Source organism: Bombina bombina, chromosome 11, assembly GCF_027579735.1.
Source record: "Bombina bombina isolate aBomBom1 chromosome 11, aBomBom1.pri, whole genome shotgun sequence".
Lineage (NCBI taxonomy): Eukaryota > Metazoa > Chordata > Amphibia > Anura > Bombinatoridae > Bombina > Bombina bombina.
Genome location: NC_069509.1, coordinates 50445623 through 50471960, shown reverse-complemented (window position 1 = coordinate 50471960; position 26338 = coordinate 50445623). Strand labels below are relative to the sequence as shown.

The following is a 26338-nucleotide window of genomic DNA, read 5'->3' as shown; positions in this document are numbered from 1 at the left end:
CAGCAGCTCTTGTGAGCTGCTGGGGCAATGCTGAATACGGAGAGCGTATTGCTCTCTGCATTCAGCGGTCTTGCGGACCTGATCCGCAGTGCGTATCACGTCCGCAAGACCTTTCTTAAATAGGGGCCTATGTCTATACAAAGACAATGAGTGTTATGTCCCTTTAAGTGGGCAGCCATCCATTTTTAAACTGTTATGTTTGTGTCTACTGAAACAGTCTGTGCAAAGTGTGGGTGTCTGCTGAAAATGTTAACCCCTTACCTGCCACAGTAAATCAGTTGGTGGAGAATATGATTTTTGTGTATCCTATTCAGTGTCTTGTCCTTGGCTGCTCTCCCCGTGTCAGGGTGACCTGGGCTTTTTTGGTGGGAAAATGTCAAGTGGCTTTCATATTTTCTGTCCTCTTGTAGCAGGGAACAGATGTGAAATAAAGTTTGTATTTTTCAAGTTCCCAAAGTGTTTGTGTTGCAGAAATGTTATTCATAAAAGGGGGTAGAGAAAAATATAAGAAAAAATACTGGCACTGTGTATTTGTTAAAGGTACTTTATTATAAAGTTGTTTACTAAGAAATTTAGTACCATACCACACAGCTCTTATATGAAACTATTAAGGGGACATAAAACTCAAATGTCTTAGCACAAATACTGCTCGTTAAAACAATGCCACTGTTGTAGTGATAGCTATTGCTCTGCATAGAGTTTAGGTACATATGCCTCATGCATTCAAACACAGCTGCACAGTGATTACTTAATCTGAATCCTCATTTGTGAGTACATGCCAATGTCAGCAAGATGAGCAGGCGCAATGTTTAAATGTACATATGTCTAGTGCGCAGTAAACGCTGTCATTCAATTATTACTAGAAGCATTGTTGCAGAAATATATGTATTGCAAAAATTATATATATATAGACCAATTGTCATCTTATAAAGACATCCTCTCTAGTCCTATAAAAAAAAAGTGTGGGAATTCACTTAGACTTCCATCCCCCTCACGATTAATATTGTTTATATATATATATATACTGTATTTATATGTATATAATCTATACACCCTGGTTAAAGGGACACTGTACCCAAAAAAATTCTTTTGTGATTCAGATTTAGCATGAAATTTTAAGCAACTTTCTATTTTACTGCTATTATCAAATTTTCTTCATTCTCTTGGTATCTTTATTTGAAATGTAAGTTTAGATGCCGGCCCATTTTTGATGAACAACCTGGGTTGTCCTTGCTGATTGGTGGATAAATTCATCCACCAATAAAAGTGCTGTCCAGAGTACTGTGAAAAAAACAAGCTTAGATGCCTTCTTTTTCAAATAATGATAGCAAGAGAACAAAAAAAATTGATAATAGGAGTAAATTAGAAAGTTGCTTAAAATTGCATGCTCTTTCTGAATTACAAAAGAAAAAAATTGGGTTCAGTGTCCCTTTAATGAAAGCAAATTAAATCCAATGAAGGGTTGCATGACTGCCTTTGGGCCTGAGAATCCACCTCTGCCACAGAGTCTCACCCACTTAAAGTACAATAGTCCTATTTCTGCTGAGGGGAGCTAAATAACCCCAGAGCAAGCCACACAGAAAATGCAGGGTGATCACACGGCAGGCCCCGCTGACAGGCTTGCATTTAGTGTATTGTAGGAAGTGTTACTGCCCATTACTAGAGGATCTCACTATCCCTCTAATCGGACTGTGCTCCAGTTCCTCCCACTAGCAGTGTTTACTGAAGCATTTCTGTCCAGAGAGAACTTAATTCCACCTGCAAAAATAGTGCAGGAACTCCGTTCCCACTCGACTTGACTCCCGAGAGAAACAATGTCTTTATAAGATAAAACTTTGACCTAACCTGATATAAAAATAAAAAGTTGAAGAAACAATATTTAATGAAATTCCTGAGAGTGTCTCTTGATTTCAAGAAATTATCTTCATATACATAGAGAGCACCATAGCAATAAACCAGAACAGTGAGTGTTTGGATCCTCAAATGTATAATGTATTCATGTGCATTTTAGTTTTATGCCCCTTATCTGAAGGTGTCAGTGATATCGCCCCTCTCATACTATTTATATTGAATACAGAGGAAGAGAATATATTTGTACTTTATTAGTTTGAGATCTCTCAGCTGTCATTAAAATACGAGACAGCCATTTCAACCCTATAAATGAAATCAGCCTGCACAAGTGCATCTGGCTTAGGAAATACAGACGTATTACATTAATTGTGCATGTAACTTAACAGAAGAGACGATGCGGCTGTGCCCGTTAGGTATTAGGATAGTACTAAAGGCTGATAGTTCTAGTAATCTACTAGGGGATCTGTTTGTTACTAAGAACATACAGTGCTGTGTGGGGAATCCCATCATTGCAGGGATCTGGTAACACGTTAGAGTATTGTGGTTCTCTCTTATTACCGGGTCCTCTTGCAGCACATATAAGTGCATAGGCCAGGTCATCACAGTTCAGCAATCCCGCCATTATTACCGGGACCAGGCAGACACTGGCTGCGGGGATGTGGGAAACGTACGCAGTGCGAGAATCAGCGTCAGACACAAATAACAGGCTCAGGCATTAGTAATCAAGTCCGACACAAGTCTTTAGTAAAGCAAAACCTTCGCATGCGTTTTAGGATTTTTTTTTTAAAACACGTGAATAATACGCGAGTACTGCGCATGAGCGTTGAAGAAGAGGACTACATGTCCCATCATGCTGTACGGTGGGTAAATGTAAGGAACAAAGTCTATTACGGGACAACAGAGAGTGAGTATGTGATTTATCGTCCGCTCTCAGCCCGAGCCCCCCTATAGAGCCAAATGTAGATTTGTAAATTGTACCTCTGCTTATAGTCTCGACTGTACAGCCTAACCCTCTTATATATAACTAAAGTTAGACCCTCATCTTTGTATATAGTCTCACCTATAAAGCCTACCACACGTCCACACCCCTTATATATACCCTCACCTCTGTATATACCTATATCTTCTACACCCCCCATATATACCCAAAATTATACCTTCACCTCTGTATAAAATCTCATCTATACATCCTACCCTTCCTAGATATAACCAAAGCTAGACCCTCACCTCTTTATATAGTCTAAAGCCTAACCTCTCATTATACCCAAAGGAAGAACCTCACCTCTGTATATAGTCTAAAGCCTAACCTCTCATTATACCCAAAGCTAGACCCTCACCTCTTTATATAGTCTAAAGCCTAACCTCTCATTATACCCAAAGGAAGACCCTCACCTCTGTATATACCTTCTACACCCCCATATATACCCAAAGGTATACCCTCACCTCTTTATATAGTCTCACCTGTACAGCTAGGGTTGCCTGCAGTTACACATGCTGCAGGGTGTGCAGAAAGTAACGTATTGTGTTTATGGACAACACTATTCATATTCCTCACTGCAGCATGTGTAACTCATAAGTATCCAGGAAACATGGCTGAGCTGGCAACCCTATGTATGGCCTACCCCCTATATAATATACCCAAATGTAGATCCCCACCTCTGTATATAGGGGTCAATTTATTATTGTGCGGACGGACATAATGCAATGTAGCGTATCATGTCTGCCGGAATCATTGCACCAACAGTTCTTGTGAACTGCTGGTGCAATACCGCCACCTGCAGATTCGCGGGCAACCGGCCGCTATCAGGGGGTGTCAATCAACCCAATCGTATTCGATCGGGCTGATTGCTGTCCCCCACCTCCGAGGTGGCAGACGAGTTAAGGAGCAGTGGTCTTAGGATCGCTGCTTCTTAACTTCCGCTTCAGGTGGAACTGAAGCGGAGTGGGTCAGAAGCAGCATCCGCTGCTTCATAAATCGACCCCATAGTCTTGCCTTTACTGCTTAACCGCTTATATATATATATCCAAAGGTAGATCCTCAGATCTGTATGTAGTCTCACATATACAGCCTAACCCCCTATATATACCCAAAGGTAGACTCTCATCTCTGTATATAGTCTCACATATACAGCCTAACCCCCTATATATACCCAAAGGTAGACTCTCATCTCTGCATATAGTCTCACATATACAGCCTAACCCCCTATATATACCCAAAGGTAGACTCTCATCTCTGTATATAGTCTCACATATACAACCTAACCCTCACTATATATACCCAAAGGTAGACCCTCAGCTCTATATATACAGTAGTCTCACATATACAGCCAAGCCCCCTATATATACCCAAAGTTAGACTCTCATCTCTGTATATAGTCTCACATATACAGCCAAACCCCCTATATATACCCAAAGTTAGACTCTCATCTCTGTATATAGTCTCACATATACAGTCAACCCCCTATATATACCCAAAGGTAGACCCTCGGCTCTGTATATAGTCTCACATATACAGTCAACCCCCTATATATACCCAAAGGTAGACCCTCGGCTCTGTATATAGTCTCACATATACAGCCATACCCCCTATATATACCCAAAGGTAGACTCTCATCTCTGTATATAGTCTCACATATACATTCAAACCCCCTATATACAGGGAGTGCAGAATTATTAGGCAAGTTGTATTTTTGAGGATTAATTTTATTATTGAACAACAACCATGTTCTCAATGAACCCAAAAAACTCATTAATATCAAAGCTGAATAGTTTTGGAAGTAGTTTTTAGTTTGTTTTTAGTTATAGCTATTTTAGGGGGATATCTGTGTGTGCAGGTGACTATTACTGTGCATAATTATTAGGCAACTTAACAAAAAACAAATATATACCCATTTCAATTATTTATTTTTACCAGTGAAACCAATATAACATCTCAACATTCACAAATATACATTTCTGACATTCAAAAACAAAACAAAAACAAATCAGTGACCAATATAGCCACCTTTCTTTGCAAGGACACTCAAAAGCCTGCCATCCATGGATTCTGTCAGTGTTTTGATCTGTTCACCATCAACATTGCGTGCAGCAGCAACCACAGCCTCCCAGACACTGTTCAGAGAGGTGTACTGTTTTCCCTCCTTGTAAATCTCACATTTGATGATGGACCACAGGTTCTCAATGGGGTTCAGATCAGGTGAACAAGGAGGCCATGTCATTAGATTTTCTTCTTTTATACCCTTTCTTGCCAGCCACGCTGTGGAGTACTTGGACGCGTGTGATGGAGCATTGTCCTGCATGAAAATCATGTTTTTCTTGAAGGATGCAGACTTCTTCCTGTACCACTGCTTGAAGAAAGTGTCTTCCAGAAACTGGCAGTAGGACTGGGAGTTGAGCTTGACTCCATCCTCAACCCGAAAAGGCCCCACAAGCTCATCTTTGATGATACCAGCCCAAACCAGTACTCCACCTCCACCTTGCTGGCGTCTGAGTCGGACTAGAGCTCTCTGCCCTTTACCAATCCAGCCACGGGCCCATCCATCTGGCCCATCAAGACTCACTCTCATTTCATCAGTCCATAAAACCTTAGAAAAATCAGTCTTGAGATATTTCTTGGCCCAGTCTTGACGTTTCAGCTTGTGTGTCTTGTTCAGTGGTGGTCGTCTTTCAGCCTTTCTTACCTTGGCCATGTCTCTGAGTATTGCACACCTTGTGCTTTTGGGCACTCCAGTGATGTTGCAGCTCTGAAATATGGCCAAACTGGTGGCAAGTGGCATCTTGGCAGCTGCACGCTTGACTTTTCTCAGTTCATGGGCAGTTATTTTGCGCCTTGGTTTTTCCACACGCTTCTTGCGACCCTGTTGACTATTTTGAATGAAACGCTTGATTGTTCGATGATCACGCTTCAGAAGCTTTGCAATTTTAAGAGTGCTGCATCCCTCTGCAAAATATCTCACTATTTTTGACTTTTCTGAGCCTGTCAAGTTCTTCTTTTGACCCATTTTGCCAAAGGAAAGGAAGTTGCCTAATAATTATGCACACCTGATATAGGGTGTTGATGTCATTAGACCACACCCCTTCTCATTACAGAGATGCACATCACCTAATATGCTTAATTGGTAGTAGGCTTTCAAGCCTATACAGCTTGGAGTAAGACAACATGCATAAAGAGGATGATGTGGTCAAAATACTCATTTGCCTAATAATTCTGCACTCCCTGTATACCCAAAGGTAGACCCTCAGCTCTGTATATAGTCTCACATATACAGTCAAACCCCCTATATATACCCAAAGGTAGACCCTCAGCTCTGTATATAGTTTCAGATATACAGCCTAACCCTCGCTATATATACCCAAAGGTAGACCCTCATCTCTGTATATAGTCTCACATACAGCCAAACCCCCTATATATACCCAAAGGTAGACTCTCATCTCTGTATATAGTCTCATATACAGCCTAACCCCCTATATATATCCAAAGGTAGACCCTCAGCTCTGTAAATAGTCTCACATATACAACCTAACACTCACTATATATACCCAAAGGTAGTGCCTCAGCTCTGTATATACAGTAGTCTCACATATACAGCCAAGCCCCCTATATATACCCAAAGATAGACTCTCATATCTGTACATAGTTTCAGATATACAGCCTAACCCTCTCTATATATACCCAAAGGTAGACTCTCATATCTGTATATAGTCTCACATATACAGTCTAACCCCCTAGGTAGACTCTCATCTCTGTATATAGTCTCACATACAGCCTAACCCTCTCTATATATACCCAAAGGTAGACTCTCAGCTTTGTATATAGTCTCACATATACAGCATAACCCCCTATATATTTCCAAAGGTAGACCCTCAGCTCTGTATATAGTCTCACATATACAGCCTAACCCCCTATATATTTCCAAAGGTAGACCCTCAGCTCTGTATATAGTCTCACATATACAGCATAACCCCCTATATATTTCCAAAGGTAGACCCTCAGCTCTGTATATAGTCTCACATATACAGCATAACCCCCTATATATATATCCAAAGGTAGACTCATCTCTGTATATAGTCTCACATACAGCCTAACCCTCTCAATATATACCCAAAGGTAGACTCTCATCTCTGTATATAGTCTCACATATACAGCCTAACCCCCTAGGTAGACTCTCATCTCTGTATATAGTCTCACATACAGCCTAACCCTCTCTATATATACCCAAAGGTAGACTCTCATCTCTGCATATAGTCTCACATATACAGCCTAACCCCCTATATATACCCAAAGATAGACTCTCATATCTGTATATAGTTTCACATATACAGCCTAACCCTCGCTATATATATCCAAAGGTAGAACCTCAGCTCTGTATATAGTCTCACATATACAGCCAAACCCCCTATATATACCCAAAGGTAGACTCATCTCTGTATATAGTCTTACATATACAGCCTAACCCTCTCTATATATACCCAAATGTAGACTCTCATCTCTGTATATAGTCTATAGTATATTTAGAAATAAACTAAGCCCCTACAATCCGAGGGCTGAATTAAGCTTATATTTTTAAGTATAATACATCTGTTAGGCTGAGGTGATTAACAAAAGTGTTAGAGGTAAACTATTTTTCAACCATGGTAAGCAAGTTAAAATAAAAGACAAGGAGAGACAAAGTTGCTCCTGCTGGACCCCTGACGCGCGTTTCACAAAGAATGTTTACCATGGTTGAAAAATAGTTTACCTCTAACACTTTTGTTAATCACCTCAGCCTAACAGGTGTATTATACTTAAAATATAAGCTTAACTCAGCCCTCGGATTGTAGGGGCTTAGTTTATTTCTAAACTCATACTGTTGGCTGATACTTATCTATAATTATCTCTCTGGTAACCTTATATATAATACAAACCTGGTTAAAGTGTTTTTAACTTAGCTTAAGCTATTGTATGAATGATTATTCCTTGTTGTGACTTATATTCCCTAATAAAGATAAAAATGTGTGAATGTAATGGAATAATATTTTTCTAAAAAATCCCTAATCAGTCCTGCTGAGTTAACATATACTCTTATTGTGGAGCTAATTCTTCTAAACTCAATTGTATATCTCTTCACAATTAGTTTAGCTAGTTGTCATCTTCTGTTCATTTAGTCTCCACGACAGGTAATAATCTAAGCGGCTTTTATAAATTTATAAACTTATTCTAACCCTTATTCAAGGGAAGCAATAATTAGAAATTACCTGTAACTATAACAACTCCGCTTCCCCTACCCCTTTTTTGTCTTAAATACTCTCATCTCTGTATATAGTCTCACATATACAGCCTAACCCTCACTAATGACTAAAGCCCAGATCGGCTTCCCCAAATGAGGCAAATGGTGGGTGGAGCTGGGCTATTGAAAAATAATTGCAGTAAAAAGATGTTAACTTATTTTGAAACTGTTTAGAATTGGCTGATATGTTATTCTATAGGAACACAACACAAATGTCTTGTAATTACACAGTGTGTACCGTCCCTTTAATGCTGGTCACTATCTCTTCCTTTTCAGGCACTTCGTAAATACAACACTATGTCTGAGCCTTCCAGCCTTAACCAGCCCCCGGAGGATATGGAGATGGATGACTGTCTGTCCTCCTACACCTACCTGTACAGTCCCACCCTGCTGAAGTAAATGCAATTTACCCCTGTCTGGGTCTGGTGCCCACTGCAATAAGTTATTCATTTATCTATGCACTTAAGATGTCAGATTTCTAGGAAATAAAACTCCGTATGTGATTCTGCATCAGGTGTTTAATTATAAGCTGCAATACACTTAAGTGCTAACTGATCTTGTCAATTAGACGTGTCTGTGCATAAATACATTTGCAAACGAATCTTATATTGTTAAAGGGACAGTGTACAGTGATTTTCTTTTATCTTGTTTAATGTGTTCCAAATGATCCATTTTACCTGATGGAGTTTATTAAATTAACAAATAACCCATTTACCTTTATTGTTTCAGTTGAAATAGCTGCTGTTGCCTGTTGTTTCCTAACCTATACTAAAAATGTCAGTACTTAACATAACAATAAAGTGAAAATGAAACTTAAATGGATTGTATAGAGCACACAATTTTAAACAACTTTAAAATTTACCTTCATTAAAGGGACACTCAGGTTAAATTAAATTTTCATGATTCAGATACAGCATGTAATTTTAAACAACTTTCCAATTTACTTCCATTAAAAAAAATGTGCACAGTCTTTTATATTTACACTTTTTGAATCACCAGATCCTACTGAGCATGTGCAAGAATGCACAGACTATACGTATATGCATTTGTGATTGGCTGATTGCTATCACATGGTACAAAGGGAGTGGAAATATACATAACTTTGAAATTTGTTATAAAAAAATATACTACTCATTTGAAGTTCAGACAAAGTGCTATTGCATTGTCTTGTTATCTTGCATTTGTTGATTATGCAAATCTAATGTGTTGACTGGTCCTTTAACAGTTTTTCTAGTTTTATTGGTGATTCATTCTAGGTGAACTCAGGAGCGTGCACTTATCTTTAGCTATCTGGTAGTAGTGTTTGCAATAATGTTTGTAGCAATGTTATACATTATTGTAGATACTGCTGTCACAACATTTTAGATGCATGCTCCTAAGCTCCTTTTAGCCTACCTAGTTTTACTCTTCAACAGAGGATTCCAAGAGTGATAATAGAAGTTAATTGAAAAGCTGTTTAAAATTGCATGCTCTATCTGACTGATGGACATTTAGTTTTGACTTTACTGTCCCTTTTATGTAGTGGTTGTAGAAAAACTATGCAACCAAAAAACATTTTCAGAAAAAAATCAAGCTCCCAGTGGGGGTTGGACAGAAAGGTACTAAAATGTTCATTTTGCATTGTTCCATCTATATTGGTAAACTGTTTATATTGAAACAGCAATTTCATATACAAAAATATACATAAAAAGCAAATTCCCATACAATAGAGCATTTTCTTATTGTACTCTTGTCTATTACTATTTAACCCACACAAAGGGGCCTATTTAACAAAGGTCTGTCGGACCTGATCCGACAGACCTCGCTGAATGCGGAGCGCAATACGCTCTCCGTATTCAGCATTGCACCAGCAGCTCTTGCGAGCTGCTGGTGCAACGCCGCCCCCTGCAGATTCGTGGCCAATCGGCCGCCAGCAGGGGGTGTCAATCAACCCGATCGTACTCGATCGGGTTGCGTTGCGGCAATGTCTGTCCGCCTGCTCTATCCGGAGCTTGATAAATGGGCCCCAAAGAGGTTAAACGTAGCTCAAGCGTGCAATATGCTTCCATTCCTGGAGCTGGACTTGGGAAGGTTACTCACATATGCCACGCATGATTATTTAATGTAGGATTGCCAGTGTATTGTTGCTCCAGACCATGCTTTACCTTTGCATTTAACCTATTTGTGGGGACGTTAAACACAGTTATTGGCAAGCTACAATGGTAATAATGCTGTAACCTATTACAACATTTTATTGCTTCGGCTTTATATCCCTTTAAAGCTGATTGTGTAAACATGCTAAGATGTGAGAATTCATTATGTTTTTTATCACAGGGACAGGGTGGCGTTTATCACTGGAGGCGGATCTGGAATAGGATTTCGTATTGCTGAAATATTCATGAGGTAGTGACCCTACATACTCAGGAAGCACTTTACCTGCTTTATTCTCTGCTATTCTTCTATTTAGTCAAAGGTACACGAAAATGTCACCAATAATCAGAGGTGCCAGAAATAAACAACTGGTTAGATGATCCTCAATAAATATAAAAGTATTAAAACTACAATCTACTCTTCACATAAATCACCAAACAGCAAGGGGAAAACACAATAAAACGCAGGCGCTAGAATGGCACAGTATCTCAATTACTGTACAGCTGCAGTGATCACAATTACCTAGATTTGTGCATTTGTGGGTAATTCATTCCCAGATGGCTGTTTCTTTGGTTAATCCGTGATCTCCTCCTCTGTTGTATTAACAGACTTAATTAATGAAACCAAAAATGTTTCTTTTATGATTCAGATAGAACATACAACTTTTACAATTTACTTTGATTATCAATTTTAGCTTCATTCTCATTGTATCCTATTGTGACGATTAAGCCTATTCCACTCAGCAACCGTCACAAATGGGAAGGGGTGTGGGCATGAAGGAGTCTTGGAAACCCCAACTAACTCACACACATTTAACAATCAGGTAACATGCCCTTAACCTTGTCTCTTCAGAGTGTGAATTGAGATATTAGAGCCCAAAGACAGAATTAGATTTTATATATGTTTAAAAACAAAAATACCAATACAGGTTATACAGTGCCAAATTATAAAGACATTCAAAATAACATACTGTATATGCAAAGCTACAATTCTTTAAAATGAAATGGAACATAGCATAACACAATATCTACGCTTATTACTACATTCCTTGAGATATGTGGAGAACCTGCAGTCAGTGATGTTACTACTGGTCCCAGACTGGTTCTGACTAAAGAGTCTGTTACATACAATTAAAATTCAGCTTTCTTCTTTGTCTTGTCAAGGCCCCCGTCCTTGTTATAATTTAAGATTACATAGGCAGCCTTAACTCACAGTATCACGAAGTACCATCTTCCAGAAGAGGAGGAGGGGGGGGGGGTCTTTAGACCACAGCACTCCTGAACACAGATGTTACACAAAGAAAGAGCAGTTCAGATTAATCTGGCAATGCTGAGACCACAATACTACCTCTGCTGGGTAGGCAATCCAGGTAACAACTACTCCTCATGAGTGTATCATGACACCTATATTGAAGGAGCAGCAATGCACTACTGGGAGCTAGCTGATCACCGGTAAGCCAATCACAATAGACATATATGTCCAGCCACCAATCAGCAGCTAGCTTCCAGCTCCTTAGCCTTCCTAGGTATCATTTTCAGCAAAGGATAACTAGAGAACTAAGCAAATTAGTTAATATCAGTAAATTGGAAAGTTTTTTTTAACCTCTTGGTGACCAGACCATTTTTTCAATTTTCTTAACGTTAAGGACCAGGGCTGTTTTTACATTTCTGCAGTGTTTGTGTTTAGCTGTAATTTTCCTCTTACTCATTTACTGTACCCACACACATTATATACAGTTTTTCTCGCCATTAAATGGACTTTCAAAAGATACCATTATTTTCATCATATCATATAATTTACTATAATTTTTTTATAAAATATGATGAAAAAAATTGAAAAAAAAACAACCACTTTCTAACTTTGACCCCCAAAATCTGTTACACATCTACAACCACCAAAAAACGCCCATGCTAAATAGTTTCTAAATTTTGTCCTGAGTTTAGAAATACCCAATGTTTACATGTTCTTTGCTATTATTGCAAGTTATAGGGCAATAAGTACAAGTAGCACTTTGCAATTTCCAAACCATTTGTTTTGTTTCAAAATTAGCGCTAGTTACATTGTAACACTGATATCTCTCAGGAATCCCTGAATATCCCTTGACATGTATATATATATTTTTAGTAGACAACCCAATGTATTGATCTAGGCCCATTTTGATATATTTCATGCCACCATTTCACCGCCAAATGCAATCAAATAAAAAAAAAAACGTTCAACTTTTTTACAAACCTTAGGTTCTCACTGAAATTATTTATAAACAGCTTGTGCAATTATGGCACAAATGGTTGTAAATGCTTCTCTGGGATCCCCTTTGTTCAGAAATAGCAGACATATATGGCTTTGGCATTGCTTTTTGGTAATTAGAAGGCCGCTAAATGCCGCTGCGCACCACACATAAATTATGCCCAGCAGTGAAGTGGTTAATAAGGTAGCTTGTAGGGTTCATTTTAGCTTTAGTGTAGAGATCGGCCTCCTACCTGACACATCCCACCCCCTGAATCCCTCCATGACCCCTCTCAAGCAGCTCTCTTCCCTCCCCCACCCCACAATTGTCACCCCCATCTTAAGTACTGGCAGAAAGTCTGCCTTTACTAAAATAAAAGGCTTTTTATTTTATTTTGTATATATATTCTGTGCAGTGTAGTATCCCCCCTTAGCCCCCAACCTCCCTGATCCCCCCCCAAAAAAATCTCTCTAACCTTCTACCTATTTGCCGCCATCTTGGGTACTGTCAGATGCCCCCCTCCTTAATCGCTTTCCCAACACTTATCCCCCCTCTCCCTCCTTCCCTTTCACTGAGATTTTCCATAGTGTAGTGGTCCCACCCCTCACCCGCGCTCCCGGACCTCTCACCGGAACTCCTCCAGCAATGGGCCACCCACCCGCCTCCCTCCTTTCCCTCCCATGCCACCAACGATCGACAGCATCGCTGGCCGATGCAGAGAGGGCCACAGAGTGGCCCTATCTGCATTGGTTGCTTACCAGAGGGTATTGCAGGATACATCACTATTGAGGCATCACTGCAATACTCTGAAAGCGGCTGGAAAAGATCACGATCACTTCCAGTGCTTGAAACCTGAGGACGTGCCAGGCATGTCCTTGGTCGGTAACAATCATTTTTTGTAGGACGTGCCTGGCACATCCTTGGTTGTTAAGGGGTAAAATAGTGGGCTCTATTCATGTAAGAAAATTTTGGGTTTCATGTCCTTTTAATTTCTAGTGTTTATATCAGACAACTAATTTGATTATAATAAAATACAGCATTGTAAAGGTCCCACTACCACAAATGATTGCCACAGGTGCGACAATGGGTCTTCTACTTTAGATACTGTCATTTATTACAACCACTTTGGTTCTTTAGTGCAACGTTTCTCAATGCCAGTCCTCCAGGGACACTTAACAAGCCAGATTTTTAGGATATCTGAACTAGAGCACAGGTTAAATAATCAGATCGTCAGTAACCATGGTAATCGACCTGCTCTCACCTAAGGTAATCCTGAAAACCTGGTCTGTTAGTGTGCCCTAAGCACTGGAATTGAGATATACTGTTCCAGGGACATAAACACTAGTGGTGTCCCTCAGTAGGCATAAGAGAATAGAGGAGGAATTCCTGGATCAACCAAGGAAACGGCTAGACTGCTTATATTGCATTATAGTAGTGTGCAACACTTGTGAGCAGACATCTTTCTGTTTATATCGCTGCAGCTGTATAAGAATTGAAAGGTAAATGAAAAATGTGAGAGTTGCATCTCTATTTTACAGTAAAAGGGTAAGTTATGCATTGGTAGTTAATCTAATCTTTGCTTGAGTGTAAAACAAATGTAGAAAAAGGTTTGCATAGATGGGCTTGGATATAAATACTTTATATGAAGAAGGAAGTGCTAGATGTTTTCAGTTTTAAAATAAAATGTAAAATAGTTTAAAGTGCCATAAAGGAGGTTGATATCTCTGCATATCCTAAAAGGGCTAATTAATTAAAAATAGTTTGCATAAAAAAAGTGTTTAAAAATTGCTGGCAAGTATTTTAAAATAATTTTCAAAAATAAGCAAAATGAATTACATAGCTAAGCTGCCTGGAGCAGCCAACTCCACCCCCCTTATCAATGTTTAGACACAGGCATTGTATTTTAACTGAGTTCACAACATCTAGGCATGCTCCAGTAGATAATCACTGTGCATTTTTGCAATCTACCAAAACAGCAATAGATATAGATACAGCCATAGAAGGAAATGTGTGGGGGAAGTTAGAACTTTATAATTCAGAAACTAAAAAAAAAGGGTTAATGGGGAGGCACTGCAGTATCAATATACAGGTAAAGTAATTAAAGTACATATATTATTTTGTCTCTATCCCAACTTATTTTATGTCCCTTTAAGTAATATGAAACCCAAATTGTTTATGATGATTCAGATAGAGAATGCCACTTTAAGCAACTTTCTAATAATAACCACCAATCTGCAATCACTACCCAGGTGCTGAACCAAAAATGGGATGGCTTCTAAGCTTACATTCCATGTTTTCAAATAAAGATGCCAAGAGAACGAAGAAAAAGCAGCCATACTATGCTTATTGTTGGTTGCTTTTATTTTGTAAAAAACCTGTACAGAGGTGAATCTTTTTTAATCTTGTGATAGGAATATTTCCATGCCTAGAAACTATTTGGCATTTGTTTACTAAAATTGAAAATACTGGTGAGCCCCTGAGCCTACTATTCCAACCCCCCCCCCACCCCCCCACCCCCCGATATGAGATCATGACCCCTTGTTCTGGTGTTGCACTTTTTGTGAAAAATACTTTCCATCTTCAGATTTATTTAATCCTCCAGTACACATAAACATTTCTATTACATCTCTCCCTTATCTTCTCTCTGCTGTACATATAAATGTCAGTCTTTCCATATAAATGTTATTGTCCCCAGACACGGCTGTGACACTGTCATCGTCAGCAGGAACCAGCAGAGAGTGACTGAGGTGAGGAGTGTGCCAGGATTATAGAGTATGGCTGGTCTTGCTGTGTCTTAGACTCTGTATGTGGCATCACACTCTCTCTTCTTTCTTTCTTTAGGCAGCTGAGAAGCTTCAAGCAGCCACAGGCCGGCGCTGTTTGGCGTTGGTAGCTGATGTGCGCCAACCCCAGACTCTGGCTGCAGCAGTGGACGAGGCACTAAACCTATTCAACCGGGTGGACATCCTGGTGAACAGTGAGTGCTCGTACCTGTTGTGCCCACATTTACCTTCTGCTTGTCTCTGTGCTTGCTGTCATCCCTCTGTCTGTGATCGTTTGCCTCTGTCTCTGTGCTTGCTCTCGTCCCTCTGTCTGTGATCGTTCCCCTCTGCCTCTTTGCTTGCTCATGTCTCTTCTGCAGTCTTTTCCCTCTGTCTGCACAGTCTCTTCCCTCTGTATGCAGTCTCTTCCCTCTGCAGTCTCTTCCCTCTGTCTGCACACTCTCTTCCCTCTGCAGTCTCTTCCCTCTGTCTGCACACTCTCTTCCCTCTGCAGTCTCTTCCCTCTGTCTGCACACTCTCTTCCCTCTGCAGTCTCTTCCCTCTGTCTGCAGTCTTTTCCCTCTGTCTGCACACTCTCTTCCCTCTGCGGTCACTTACCTCTGTCTGCACACTCTCTTCCCCCTGCGGTCACTTACCTCTGTCTGCACACTCTCTTCCCCCTGCGGTCACTTACCTCTGTCTGCACACTCTCTTCCCCCTGCGGTCACTTACCTCTGTCTGCACAGTCTTTTCCCTCTGTCTGCACAGTCTCTTCCCTCTGTCTGCACACTCTCTTCCCTCTGCAGTCTCTTCCCTCTGCAGTCTCTTCCCTCTGTCTGCAGTCTTTTCCCTCTGTCTGCACACTCTCTTCCCCCTGCGGTCACTTACCTCTGTCTGCACACTCTCTTCCCTCTGCGGTCACTTACCTCTGTCTGCACACTCTCTTCCCTCTGCGGTCACTTACCTCTGTCTGCTCACTCTCTTCCCTCTCTGTGATCACTTGCCTCTGTCTGCACTCTCTTCCCACTTACCTCTCTGTACTTTTTTTTAAAACGTTTTCCGTCTATCTGATGTTTGTTCCCTTTCTATTCTCCATTACAGCTCTGTCTTTCTCACCTCTATACACCGTTTTCTTCCCTTTTGCTGCCTCTAGATCCCTCTCCCTATGAATAAGCCTGTTTAGTTTATCTGCCCTCTGGTTATTCTCTCCCCATCACTCCTTGTCTCTCTCCTTTACAGATGCAGCTGGGAATTTCCTCTGTCCAGCCAGTGCTCTGTCTTTTAACGCCTTTAAGACTGTACTTGATATAGACACGACGGGTACATTTAATGCCAGCAAGATATTGTTTGAGAAATTCTTCCGGGTAAGTCTATATTGTTATTGGCTCAGCTAACTCCCATTAGTGCATTGCTGCTTCTTTAACAAAGGATACCAAGAAAATGAAGCAAATTAGATAAAAGAAGCCAAAACTGCATTCTCTGTCTGATTCCATACCAGAAAAATCAGTGAGAGTAGGAAAAAATAAAACTAATAACTAACTAATAAACTAATAAAAATAAGATAAAAAAAATTCTATATAAAGAGTAAAATAACAGTAAACAATAGTGCAAATATGTTAGGAGCCTGGTAGTAAATTAAAATATATTACCTAATTCATCATTTAAAAAAAATACATATATATGTACAATTATTGATTTAGAAAAGAATATATAAAATTATTTTTTAATCACTATTAAAAAGTTATGTTTTATTTTACCTACTCGCAGTGATATTTATTTATTTATTGATTTCAATCTTGCCCCAGTTTGCTTTGTCTTCACTCCAGCCCCCATCTTCCTCATCCCTAGTGTACAGGGTATGCTGGGAAGTCTGATATAGGTGTCAGGTTGTATAGAGCTCAGCGTACATTGTGCACTGTAGCTCCTGTGCTCAGGATAACGGGTTTGTTTGTTTAGGGAGAAAACACAGTTTTAGTAAGGAGAGGATGGTTTGTATGGTAGAGATTAGAAAGAGAAATATCAACCCCTATACACAATAAACGGCCATCAGGTGGGTGCAGTGCAGCGCGTGTGAAGAAGCGCAGGTGTCGCCGTGAGAGTTAGTACAGAACAGGTGCGCAGTAGTCTGTTTCTATGGGCTATAAAATAAGTGACGTTGCTTTATTTCAGTACAAATATAATGGATCAGGTAATAACTGTGTTGAGATTAATATGCTGGGTCTTTTGTTTCAGGATCATGGTGGAGTCATTGTGAATATCACTGCTACACTAGCGTACAAAGGACAGGTCCTGCAGGTGCACGCGGGCAGTGCCAAGGCAGCTATAGGCAAGTAACCTCTCACTACTGTGCCACCCCTGTGCGTGTCCTCTTGCTGTTTTCCTGTTTTTGCGCACCCTTCTGTGTCGTAGGATTCTTTGTCCATACTATTCCTGAACATTGCTGTGTATCCTGGTTCTCCTTTGTCACTGATATTCCTGCACACCCCTGTGTATCCTGGTCTTCCTCTGTCTCTGCTATTTCTGCACATCCCTGTGTATCCTGGTCTTCCTCTGTCACTACTATTCCTGCACACTCCTGTGTATCCTGGTGTACCTCTGTCACTGCTATTCCTGCACACCCCTGTGTATCCTGGTGTTCCTCTAACGCTGCTATTCCTGCACACCCCTGTGTATCCTGGTGTTCTTCTGTCACTGCTATTCCTGCACACCCCTGTGTATCCTGGTCTTCCTCTGTCACTACTATTCCTGCACACCCCTGTGTATCCTGGTGTTCCTCTGTCACTGCTATTCCTGCACACCCCTGTGTATCCTGGTGTTCCTCTAACGCTGCTATTCCTGCACACCCCTCTGTATCCTGGTGTTTTTCTGTCACTGCTATTCCTGCACACCCCTGTGTATCCTGGTGTTCCTCTGTCTCTGCTATTCCTGCACACCCCTGTGTATCCTGGTGTTCCTCTGTCTCTGCTATTCCTGCACATCCCTGTGTATCCTGGTGTTCCTCTGTCTCTGCTATTCCTGCACACCCCTGTGTATCCTAGTGTTCCTCTGTCTCTGCTATTCCTGCACACCCCTGTGTTTCCTGGTGTTCCTCTGTCTCTGCTATTCCTGCACATCCCTGTGTATCCTGGTGTTCCTCTGTCTCTGCTATTCCTGCACACCCCTGTGTATCCTGGTGTTCCTCTGTCTCTGCTATTCCTGCACACCCCTGTGTATCCTGGTGTTCCTCTGTCTCTGCTATTCCTGCACACCCCTGTGTATCCTGGTGTTCCTCTGTCTCTGCTATTCCTGCACACCCCTGTGTATCCTGGTGTTCCTCTGTCTCTGCTATTCCTGCACACCCCTGTGTATCCTGGTGTTCCTCTGTCTCTGCTATTCGTCCTGTCTCTGCTGTTCCTGCACACCGCTGTGTGTCCTGTCTCTGCTGTTCCTGCACACCGCTGTGTCCTGTCTCTGCTGTGCTTGCACACCACTGTGTGTCCTGTCTCTGCTGTTTCTGCACACCGCTGTGTGTCCTGTCTCTGCTGTTTCTGCTGTTCCTGCACACCGCTGTGTCCTGTCTCTGCTGTGCTTGCACATCGCTGTGTGTCCTGTCTCTGCTGTTTCTGCACACCGATGTGTGTCCTGTCTCTGCTGTGCCTGCACACCGCTGTGTCCTGTCTCTGCTGTGCCTGCACACCACTGTGTGTCCTGTCTCTGCTGTGCCTGCACACTGCTGTGTGTCCTGTCTCGCCTGCACACCGCTGTGTGTCCTGTCTCCCCTGCACACCGCTGTGTGTCCTGTCTCTGCTGTTCTTGCACACCGCTGTGTGTCCTGTCTCTGCTGTTCTTGCACACCGCTGTGTGTCCTGTCTCTGCTGTTCTTGCACACCGCTGTGTGTCCTGTCTCTGCTGTTCCTGCACACCGCTGTGTGTCCTGTCTCTGCTGTGCCTGCACACCGCTGTGTGTCCTGTCTCTACTATTCCTGCACATCCCTTTGTGTCCTGGTGTTCCTCTGTCTCTGCTTTTCCTGTACACCGCTGTGTGTCCTCTCTCTGCTTTTCCTGTACACCGCTGTGTGTCCTGTCTCTGCTGTTCCTGCACACCGCTGTGTGTCCTGTCTCTGCTGTTCCTGCACACCGCTGTGTGTCCTGTCTCTGCTGTGCCTGCACACCGCTGTGTATCCTGTCTCTGCTGTTCCTGCACACCGCTGTGTGTCCTGTCTCTGCTGTGCCTGCACACCGCTGTGTGTCCTGTCTCTGCTGTGCCTGCACACCGCTGTGTGTCCTGTCTCTGCTGTGCCTGCACACCGCTGTGTGTCCTGTCTCTGCTGTGCCTGCACACCGCTGTGTGTCCTGTCTCTGCTGTGCCTGCACACCGCTGTGTGTCCTGTCTCTGCTGTGCCTGCACACCGCTGTGTGTCCTGTCTCTGCTGTGCCTGCACACCGCTGTGTGTCCTGTCTCTGCTGTGCCTGCACACCGCTGTGTGTCCTGTCTCTGCTGTGCCTGCACACCGCTGTGTGTCCTGTCTCTGCTGTGCCTGCACACCGCTGTGTGTCCTGTCTCTGCTGTGCCTGCACACCGCTAAAGGTATTGATCAGTAATTATATTTATCTTTTGCGTTACTCTGTTTATAGTACAACTGTAGATTACACACACACCTCCTGTAGCTCACTCTCCTATTACTTCACCTAATTTTCTGTACAGATGCTATGACCAAGCACTTGGCAGTGGAGTGGGGTCCCAGCAGAGTCCGAGTGAACGGTTTGGCCCCAGGACCTATATCTGGCACTGAGGGAATGCGCAGACTAGGGGGTAAGTTCAGGGGGCAGTAACTGGTACTGTGGTATAAAATGATGTCTGATCTGTGTGTAATAAGTACACAGTGCTGTACAAGAGGCCTGTGTTTGAGCTTAAAGGGACAGTAAAGTGCGTTGTTAGGTCGAAAAAATCCATTATAGGGGGAAAAAAGGAAGTCTGATTTCGGTGTTTGTAGACTTTGCAGTGTTTTTCCTAGCAAATACTGAGTCCTTAAAAGTGCAAAGAGAGAATACTCTAATATGTTAGAGCACTTTTATTACACTATTGCTTGTATATAACTATGTGTTTAAATGCAATTAAGTTAAACACATAGTTAAAGTCTGCTCAAGAGCAGCAAGGCACTACTGAATTTGAAGCTGACGAAATTTGGAGAGCCAATAAAAAGAGACGTATGTACCCACCAATCGGCAGCTGACTTCCAGGAGGGAATTGCTGCTCCTGAGCTTACCTGGGAATGCTTTTTAACAAAGGATACCAAGAGATGTAATTACATTTGAAAATAGAAGTAAATAAAAAAGTCTCCTAAAAATGCGCTGTCTGAATCATGAAAGTTTAGTTTTGGCTTTTCTGTCCCTTTAATCTCTTGGGGTTATGGATAGTGTTATGCATTAATACAGAAAACAGATACGTACGTATTTCTGCTGTAATCTAAAAGATCCACCGCTTGAGTTCATGTGTATTCAACCTTATTTAATCAAAAAGAAATTGAGCAAATTAGCACAGCCGGTAATTTGTATCTGGGGACGCGGACTGTAGACCAGCTGGGAAGTAACCGATACAGGGAAACTGCATAACGGCGCGTACATGGTATCAAATTTTGTCATTTTTCCACTACGTTTTATGCATGTAAAATTCATTCACATTGCTCCTTTTTATGTTCCAGTTATGTAATTGTTGTTGCAGGGTGCTCAGATGAAGATTTAGTGCCATTAAACACTTGTTGACGGAGCAACAATGTACTTCTGGGAACTAGCTGCTGATTGGTGGCTGCACATTAATGCCTCTTGTCATTGGCTCACCTGATTTTCTCAGCTAGCTCCCAGTAGTGCAATGCTGCTCCTTCAACAAAAGATACCAAGAGAAGAAAATGTGATAGAAGTAAATTGGTTTTGTGTTCTTTTAAACATGCATGATTGAAATAGCACATCATTTAAAGACACTTTTAAATTCACTTCTATTATCGAATGTATTTTGTTCTCTTGGTATTCTTTGGTAAAAATATTATGTGCATATCCTTAGCCGTAGCAATGCATTACTGGGAGCTAGCTGGTGATTGGTGGCTACACACACACCTTTTTGTCACTGGCTCACATAAAGTGATCAGCTAGCTCTCAGTAGTGTATTCCTGCTTCGGGGCTGACATTATCTATGTGTTTAATTCCTTTACAGGGGTTAAACACATAGTTATGTGCAATAAAAAATGCTCTAGTATAGTAGAACCTTTTCTTTTGGCACTTTTATGTCCCTTTAAATATAACAGGGAAATACTTTAAATAATGAGTTTATGTGCTTGAGATTTCATAAAGTAACAGTGATCAGCTATAAGAATCTGTTTTTAAACCAGCTTTATTTACAAAGTATTTGTGACATCTTCCTCGTCTGCCTGTTTTCTGCTGTTGCAGGTGCTGCTGCAGAGGCTGCTGGGTTATATTCCTCTATCCCCCTACAGCGAGCAGGAAATAAGACTGAGATTGCGCACGGAGCTCTCTTCCTGGCCAGCCCCATCTCCTCCTATGTGACCGGGTCCATCCTGGTAATGGATGGCGGTTCCTGGCTGACGTCACCCAATCATCTGACAGCATCGCTGGGTACCGCCCCTTCTCATCTTTAGGTGATGTTTCTCCCCTCAGCATAGACTGAGGGGGAGACAAGGGGATATTTCACCTTGCAGCCCAATGGGAATGGAAAGCTGCTCTCATTCTCAGTCCTCGTCGTATCGTACTATGCTCTTGCTGTGCCTCTGTGGGAGCGGAGTTCTTTGTTAAAGCGACATTAAACACAAGCTCTCAATTTTCCGTAAACGAATTAAAGGGACATTAAAACCTTTGAGGCTGTAATCTAAAAGTTTTAATTAAAGGGACATGATACCCAAATGTTGAAGCACTTGAAACTGATGCAGCATAGCTGTAAAAAGCTGACTAGAAAATATCACCTGATATTTTACCTCAAAACGTTCTGAGAAGCCACATCCTATTGTAAATCGACTATTAAGCAGCCAATTAGAATGCTAGTCACAGGACATGCAAGGGAGCAGACATCTGGCATGTGCAGGCACAGTCATGCTGTTTCCCCTCTTCAGTTTAAGGACTTTTACTATGAAATCTCATGAGATTTCAGTGAGCAAAGTGTGACATTGGCACCGATTAAGCTGATTGGCTGTTTTGTTTTTGAAAATGCAGCCGAAGTATAACAGTTTACACAACACTTACTCTGGTGAGCTGAAGAAATTTTGAGGTAAAATATCTTTATTTTTTACATAGAGATGCTCAGGTGATATTTTCCTGTCAGCTTTTTACAGTTACACTGCATAACTTTCAAGTGATTTTACATATGGTTATTATGTCCCTTTTTATGTGTAGTGAAAATAATATATTTATTTTGTTCCCTTTTCCTATAATTTAATTCTGAAAATGTGAGGCATTCCATTTCCTTTGGGTTGCTATAAGGTAATGGGTGGCTGCCATGTTGAATCATAGGTTTTCCTTATCTGATCTCTTCTGCTGAATGCTGTATAAAATAACCATATTAAAGGGACTTAAAATCCTGTTATATAGTTACTTTAACATTTCTATATTCAGCACAGTCATTGAAAAGAATTAGAGACAAATGTGTGCAACCAGCTAGCTTTGCTACCCAGACAGTATTTTACCAATACGGCCGGTATTTTTAAGGTTCAGGTCAAAGCTGAAAATAAAGATTAATTATTGAACTAAAGATGTTATTGTAATACATCTAATTCTAATCCAAAAGTTATTTAAAATCAGCTTTAGTTCTTGATGTATGCTGCATAATTAATTATGCAAATTTATGCTCATGAGCAGGGTCAGTATTTTTTTCCAGAAAAGGTGGTAAATTTATTTTCAGCTAAGATTTGATAGGGAAACCTAGGTTTCAACACTGTTAAAATTTAAAGGGACAGTCAACTCCAAAATGTTTATTGTTTAAAAAGATAGATAATCCCTTGATTACCCATTCCCCAGTTTTGCACAGTCAACATGGTTATATTAATATATATATATTGATATATTTTTACCTCTGTGATTACCTTGTATCAAACCTCTTTTGTCAGCCCCCTGATCACATGGCTATTTATTTATTATCTATTGACTTGCATTTTAGCCAATTAGTGTTGTGTCCAGCACAACTCCACGGGAGAGAGCACAATGTTATCTATATGACCCACATGAACTAGCAGTCTCTTGTTGCTGGGGAATGGGTAGTAAAGGCATTATCTATCTTTTTAAACAATAACAATTGCGCTGTTGACTGTGTCCCTTTAAGGAATCAAACTAAATACAACAATTTTGTTGTGTGTGAGTTTGGACATGGGAAGGAATATGCTTCATTTTCAAAATAATTTAAGCCACCCTTCTGGGAAACGAAACGTTTGTGTTATTTTAAAAAGTAGATCATATTTGTATGGTTACATATTTAGGCCTTCTCATTCCCTGTGTAAATTGCAAAATGGTGACAAATATAATAGATTTTCTCCTCCTGATTTTTAATCATTTTAATTGAACAATATAGATATACAAGCCTACATTTTGGTGTTTTGGAAGGCAAACTGATGCTAAATGTGGGACAATAAATTATGGGTTTAAATATTTAGGGAATAATCGCTCCTGAGCGGCTACTCCATCAAAAATGACGCCATTTTGTTTTTTTGTTTGCATTTCATATGGTGCCATTTATTTCCCATATTATGATATTTCTGCAAACTAAAGTTATTTTCTAAAAGTTCTTGGCCTATAGAAAAATAAATAAATAGGTATAATGCAGACGGCCAAACAACTAACTACATCTCCAGGACTGGGGTATTAAAATGGCTCAGCAGTGCAGGGGTTAATATCCCTGTAATTAAAATCAAACTGCTGAAATAAAATAAAAAATAGGACTTTGCTAAATTTACTAGAAATGCTGGAGGTCAAATTCTGTATTTAAAGGGAGTTAAATCCCAACAATTTTCTTTTATGACTCGGAGCAATTAAAAAAAACAAAAAACAATTTGCTTGTTTTATCAGATTTGCATTATTCTTATGGCACTCTTTATTGAAGAGTATACCTCGGTAGATAGCGTGCACATGTGTGAAGCACTAAATAGCAGAAAATACTGCTGCCATTTAGTACTCCAGAAAGTGCATTTTTTAAACAAAGGATACTATGAGAATTAAATAAAATAATTAAATACATTTTATAATAGGATAATCGTATGCTCTATTTGAATTATGAAAAAAAAACTTGGTTTCATGTCTCTTTTAAGTATGCTCCAAATTGCCTTAATATACTACACAGTGATTGTTTAGAGCAGTGCACATAATCATTTATAGCTAAAATTAAATGTGCACAAACATGAGATACGATTTAGATTCTTAATTAATGTGCATGGAATTTAATTTTGAGTTCTATATCTCTTTAATGTCATGCCCCTAGCACAGTACAGCCCTTCTACTGGAGCAGGGCACAAGTTAAACCACAAGTTCTAACCTTTTTTTCTCTTCATCCTCCACAGATCTTTGGGCTTCTGAGAAGAAGAAAGAAAAATAATGAAATGATGTCATTGTCTGATCAATTAGGGACAAATCTGATCTCCCCTCGCCCCACTCTTGAATCTGTACATTCCCAGTTTACGGAATCGGTCACATATAGTACTGGCCTGTGCAGGGATAAGTATAGGTGTTTGCTGGTGATAAAGCTACATTTATAGCACACATCAGCACTCTTGGCTTATTTCATGAAACCCTTATTATTAAGAATAAGCTTATTTTGACCTGCACAGCTCACACTCGGTCTCAGCACTGAGCAGATCTGGATTCTGTCTACGCAGAGCTCAGCCAGAGGTTCTGATAATCTAGACCAGTAGATCATTACAAACAGCCTCTTAAAGAAGGGGAGCAGCCTCTTTCCTACCTGAAGGTTTGAACAAAGTCAGGTTTATTCTAAAGACCACATGCGGTGAGCATAAGCAATTTTTGTGAATAAATAATTTATACTAAAACTACAAGTGCAATAGTGTGATCATTCTCATAGGGTTGTGTCAGAAAAGCAAGAATATTACAGTATGTATTGTAAACTTGTGCGTGCGGAGGGGGCTCAAGGCTCTGTGTTCGGAGCTCAGTATGTGCATGTGTAGGACTGTGTGTGCGGAGCTCAGTATGTGCATGTGTAGGACTGTGTGTGTGCGGAGCTCAGTATGTGCATGTGTAGGACTGTGTGTGTGCGGAGCTCAGTATGTGCATGTGTAGGACTGTGTCTGTGCGGAGCTCAGTATGTGCATGTGTAGGACTGTGTGTGTGCGGAGCTCAGTATGTGCATGTGTAGGACTGTGTGTGCGGAGCTCAGTATGTGCATGTGTAGGACTGTGTGTGTGCGGAGCTCAGTATGTGCATGTGTAGGACTGTGTGTGCGGAGCTCAGTATGTGCATGTGTAGGACTGTGTGTGTGCGGAGATCAGTATGTGCATGTGTAGGACTGTGTGTGCGGAGCTCAGTATGTGCATGTGTAGGACTGTGTGTGTGTGCGGAGCTCAGTATGTGCATGTGTAGGACTGTGTGTGTGCAGAGCTCAGTATGTGCATGTGTAGGACTGTGTGTGTGCGGAGCTCAGTATGTGCATGTGTAGGACTGTGTGTGTGTGCATGTGTAGGACTGCGTGTGTGCGGAGCTCAGTATGTGCATGTGTAGGACTGTGTGTGTGTGCGGAGCTCAGTATGTGCATGTGTAGGACTGTGTGTGTGCAGAGCTCAGTATGTGCATGTGTAGGACTGTGTGTGTGTGTACGGAGCTCAGTATGTGCATGTGTAGGACTGTGTGTGTGCGGAGCTCAGTATGTGCATGTGTAGGACTGTGTGTGTGCGGAGCTCAGTATGTGCATGTGTAGGACTGTGTGTGTGTGCGGAGCTCAGTATGTGCATGTGTAGGACTGTGTGTGTGCGGAGCTCAGTATGTGCATGTGTAGGACTGTGTCTGTGCGGAGCTCAGTATGTGCATGTGTAGGACTGTGTGTGTGCGGAGCTCAGTATGTGCATGTGTAGGACTGTGTGTGCGGAGCTCAGTATGTGCATGTGTAGGACTGTGTGTGTGCGGAG

General features: G+C 41.1%; 1 protein-coding gene across 4 annotated transcripts; it reads left to right on the top strand.

Moving 5' to 3' along the window:
• The first annotated feature begins 2598 nt into the window (after nucleotides 1–2598).
• DECR2 (2,4-dienoyl-CoA reductase 2) lies at nucleotides 2599–25249 on the top strand. 4 transcript variants are annotated; one of them, XM_053694907.1, is made up of 10 exons: nucleotides 2599–2711; nucleotides 8394–8512; nucleotides 10431–10499; nucleotides 15170–15221; nucleotides 15316–15451; nucleotides 16476–16600; nucleotides 17469–17562; nucleotides 19921–20028; nucleotides 21657–21842; nucleotides 24764–25249. In XM_053694907.1, the coding sequence occupies exons 2-10, from the start codon at nucleotides 8415–8417 to the stop codon at nucleotides 24796–24798; spliced, it is 903 nt and encodes a 300-aa protein (XP_053550882.1). In that variant the 5' UTR covers nucleotides 2599–2711; nucleotides 8394–8414; the 3' UTR covers nucleotides 24799–25249. The 4 variants fall into 4 exon arrangements, with proteins under 4 accessions (XP_053550882.1, XP_053550880.1, XP_053550883.1 ...); XM_053694905.1 differs by having other exon boundaries at nucleotides 2633–2755; XM_053694908.1 differs by having other exon boundaries at nucleotides 2633–2755; nucleotides 21657–21865.
• The last annotated feature ends 1089 nt before the right edge of the window (nucleotides 25250–26338 follow it).

Excerpts from the sequence above, each read along its gene's own strand:
- DECR2 (XM_053694907.1), top strand. The coding sequence starts at position 8,415 with ATGTCTGAGCCTTCCAGCCTTAACCAGCCCCCGGAGGATATGGAGATG. Across the intron at positions 16,601-17,468 it reads TGTTTGAGAAATTCTTCCGG|GATCATGGTGGAGTCATTGT; the intron begins GTAAGTCTATAT and ends CTTTTGTTTCAG. Across the intron at positions 21,843-24,763 it reads TCATCTGACAGCATCGCTGG|ATCTTTGGGCTTCTGAGAAG; the intron begins GTACCGCCCCTT and ends CATCCTCCACAG.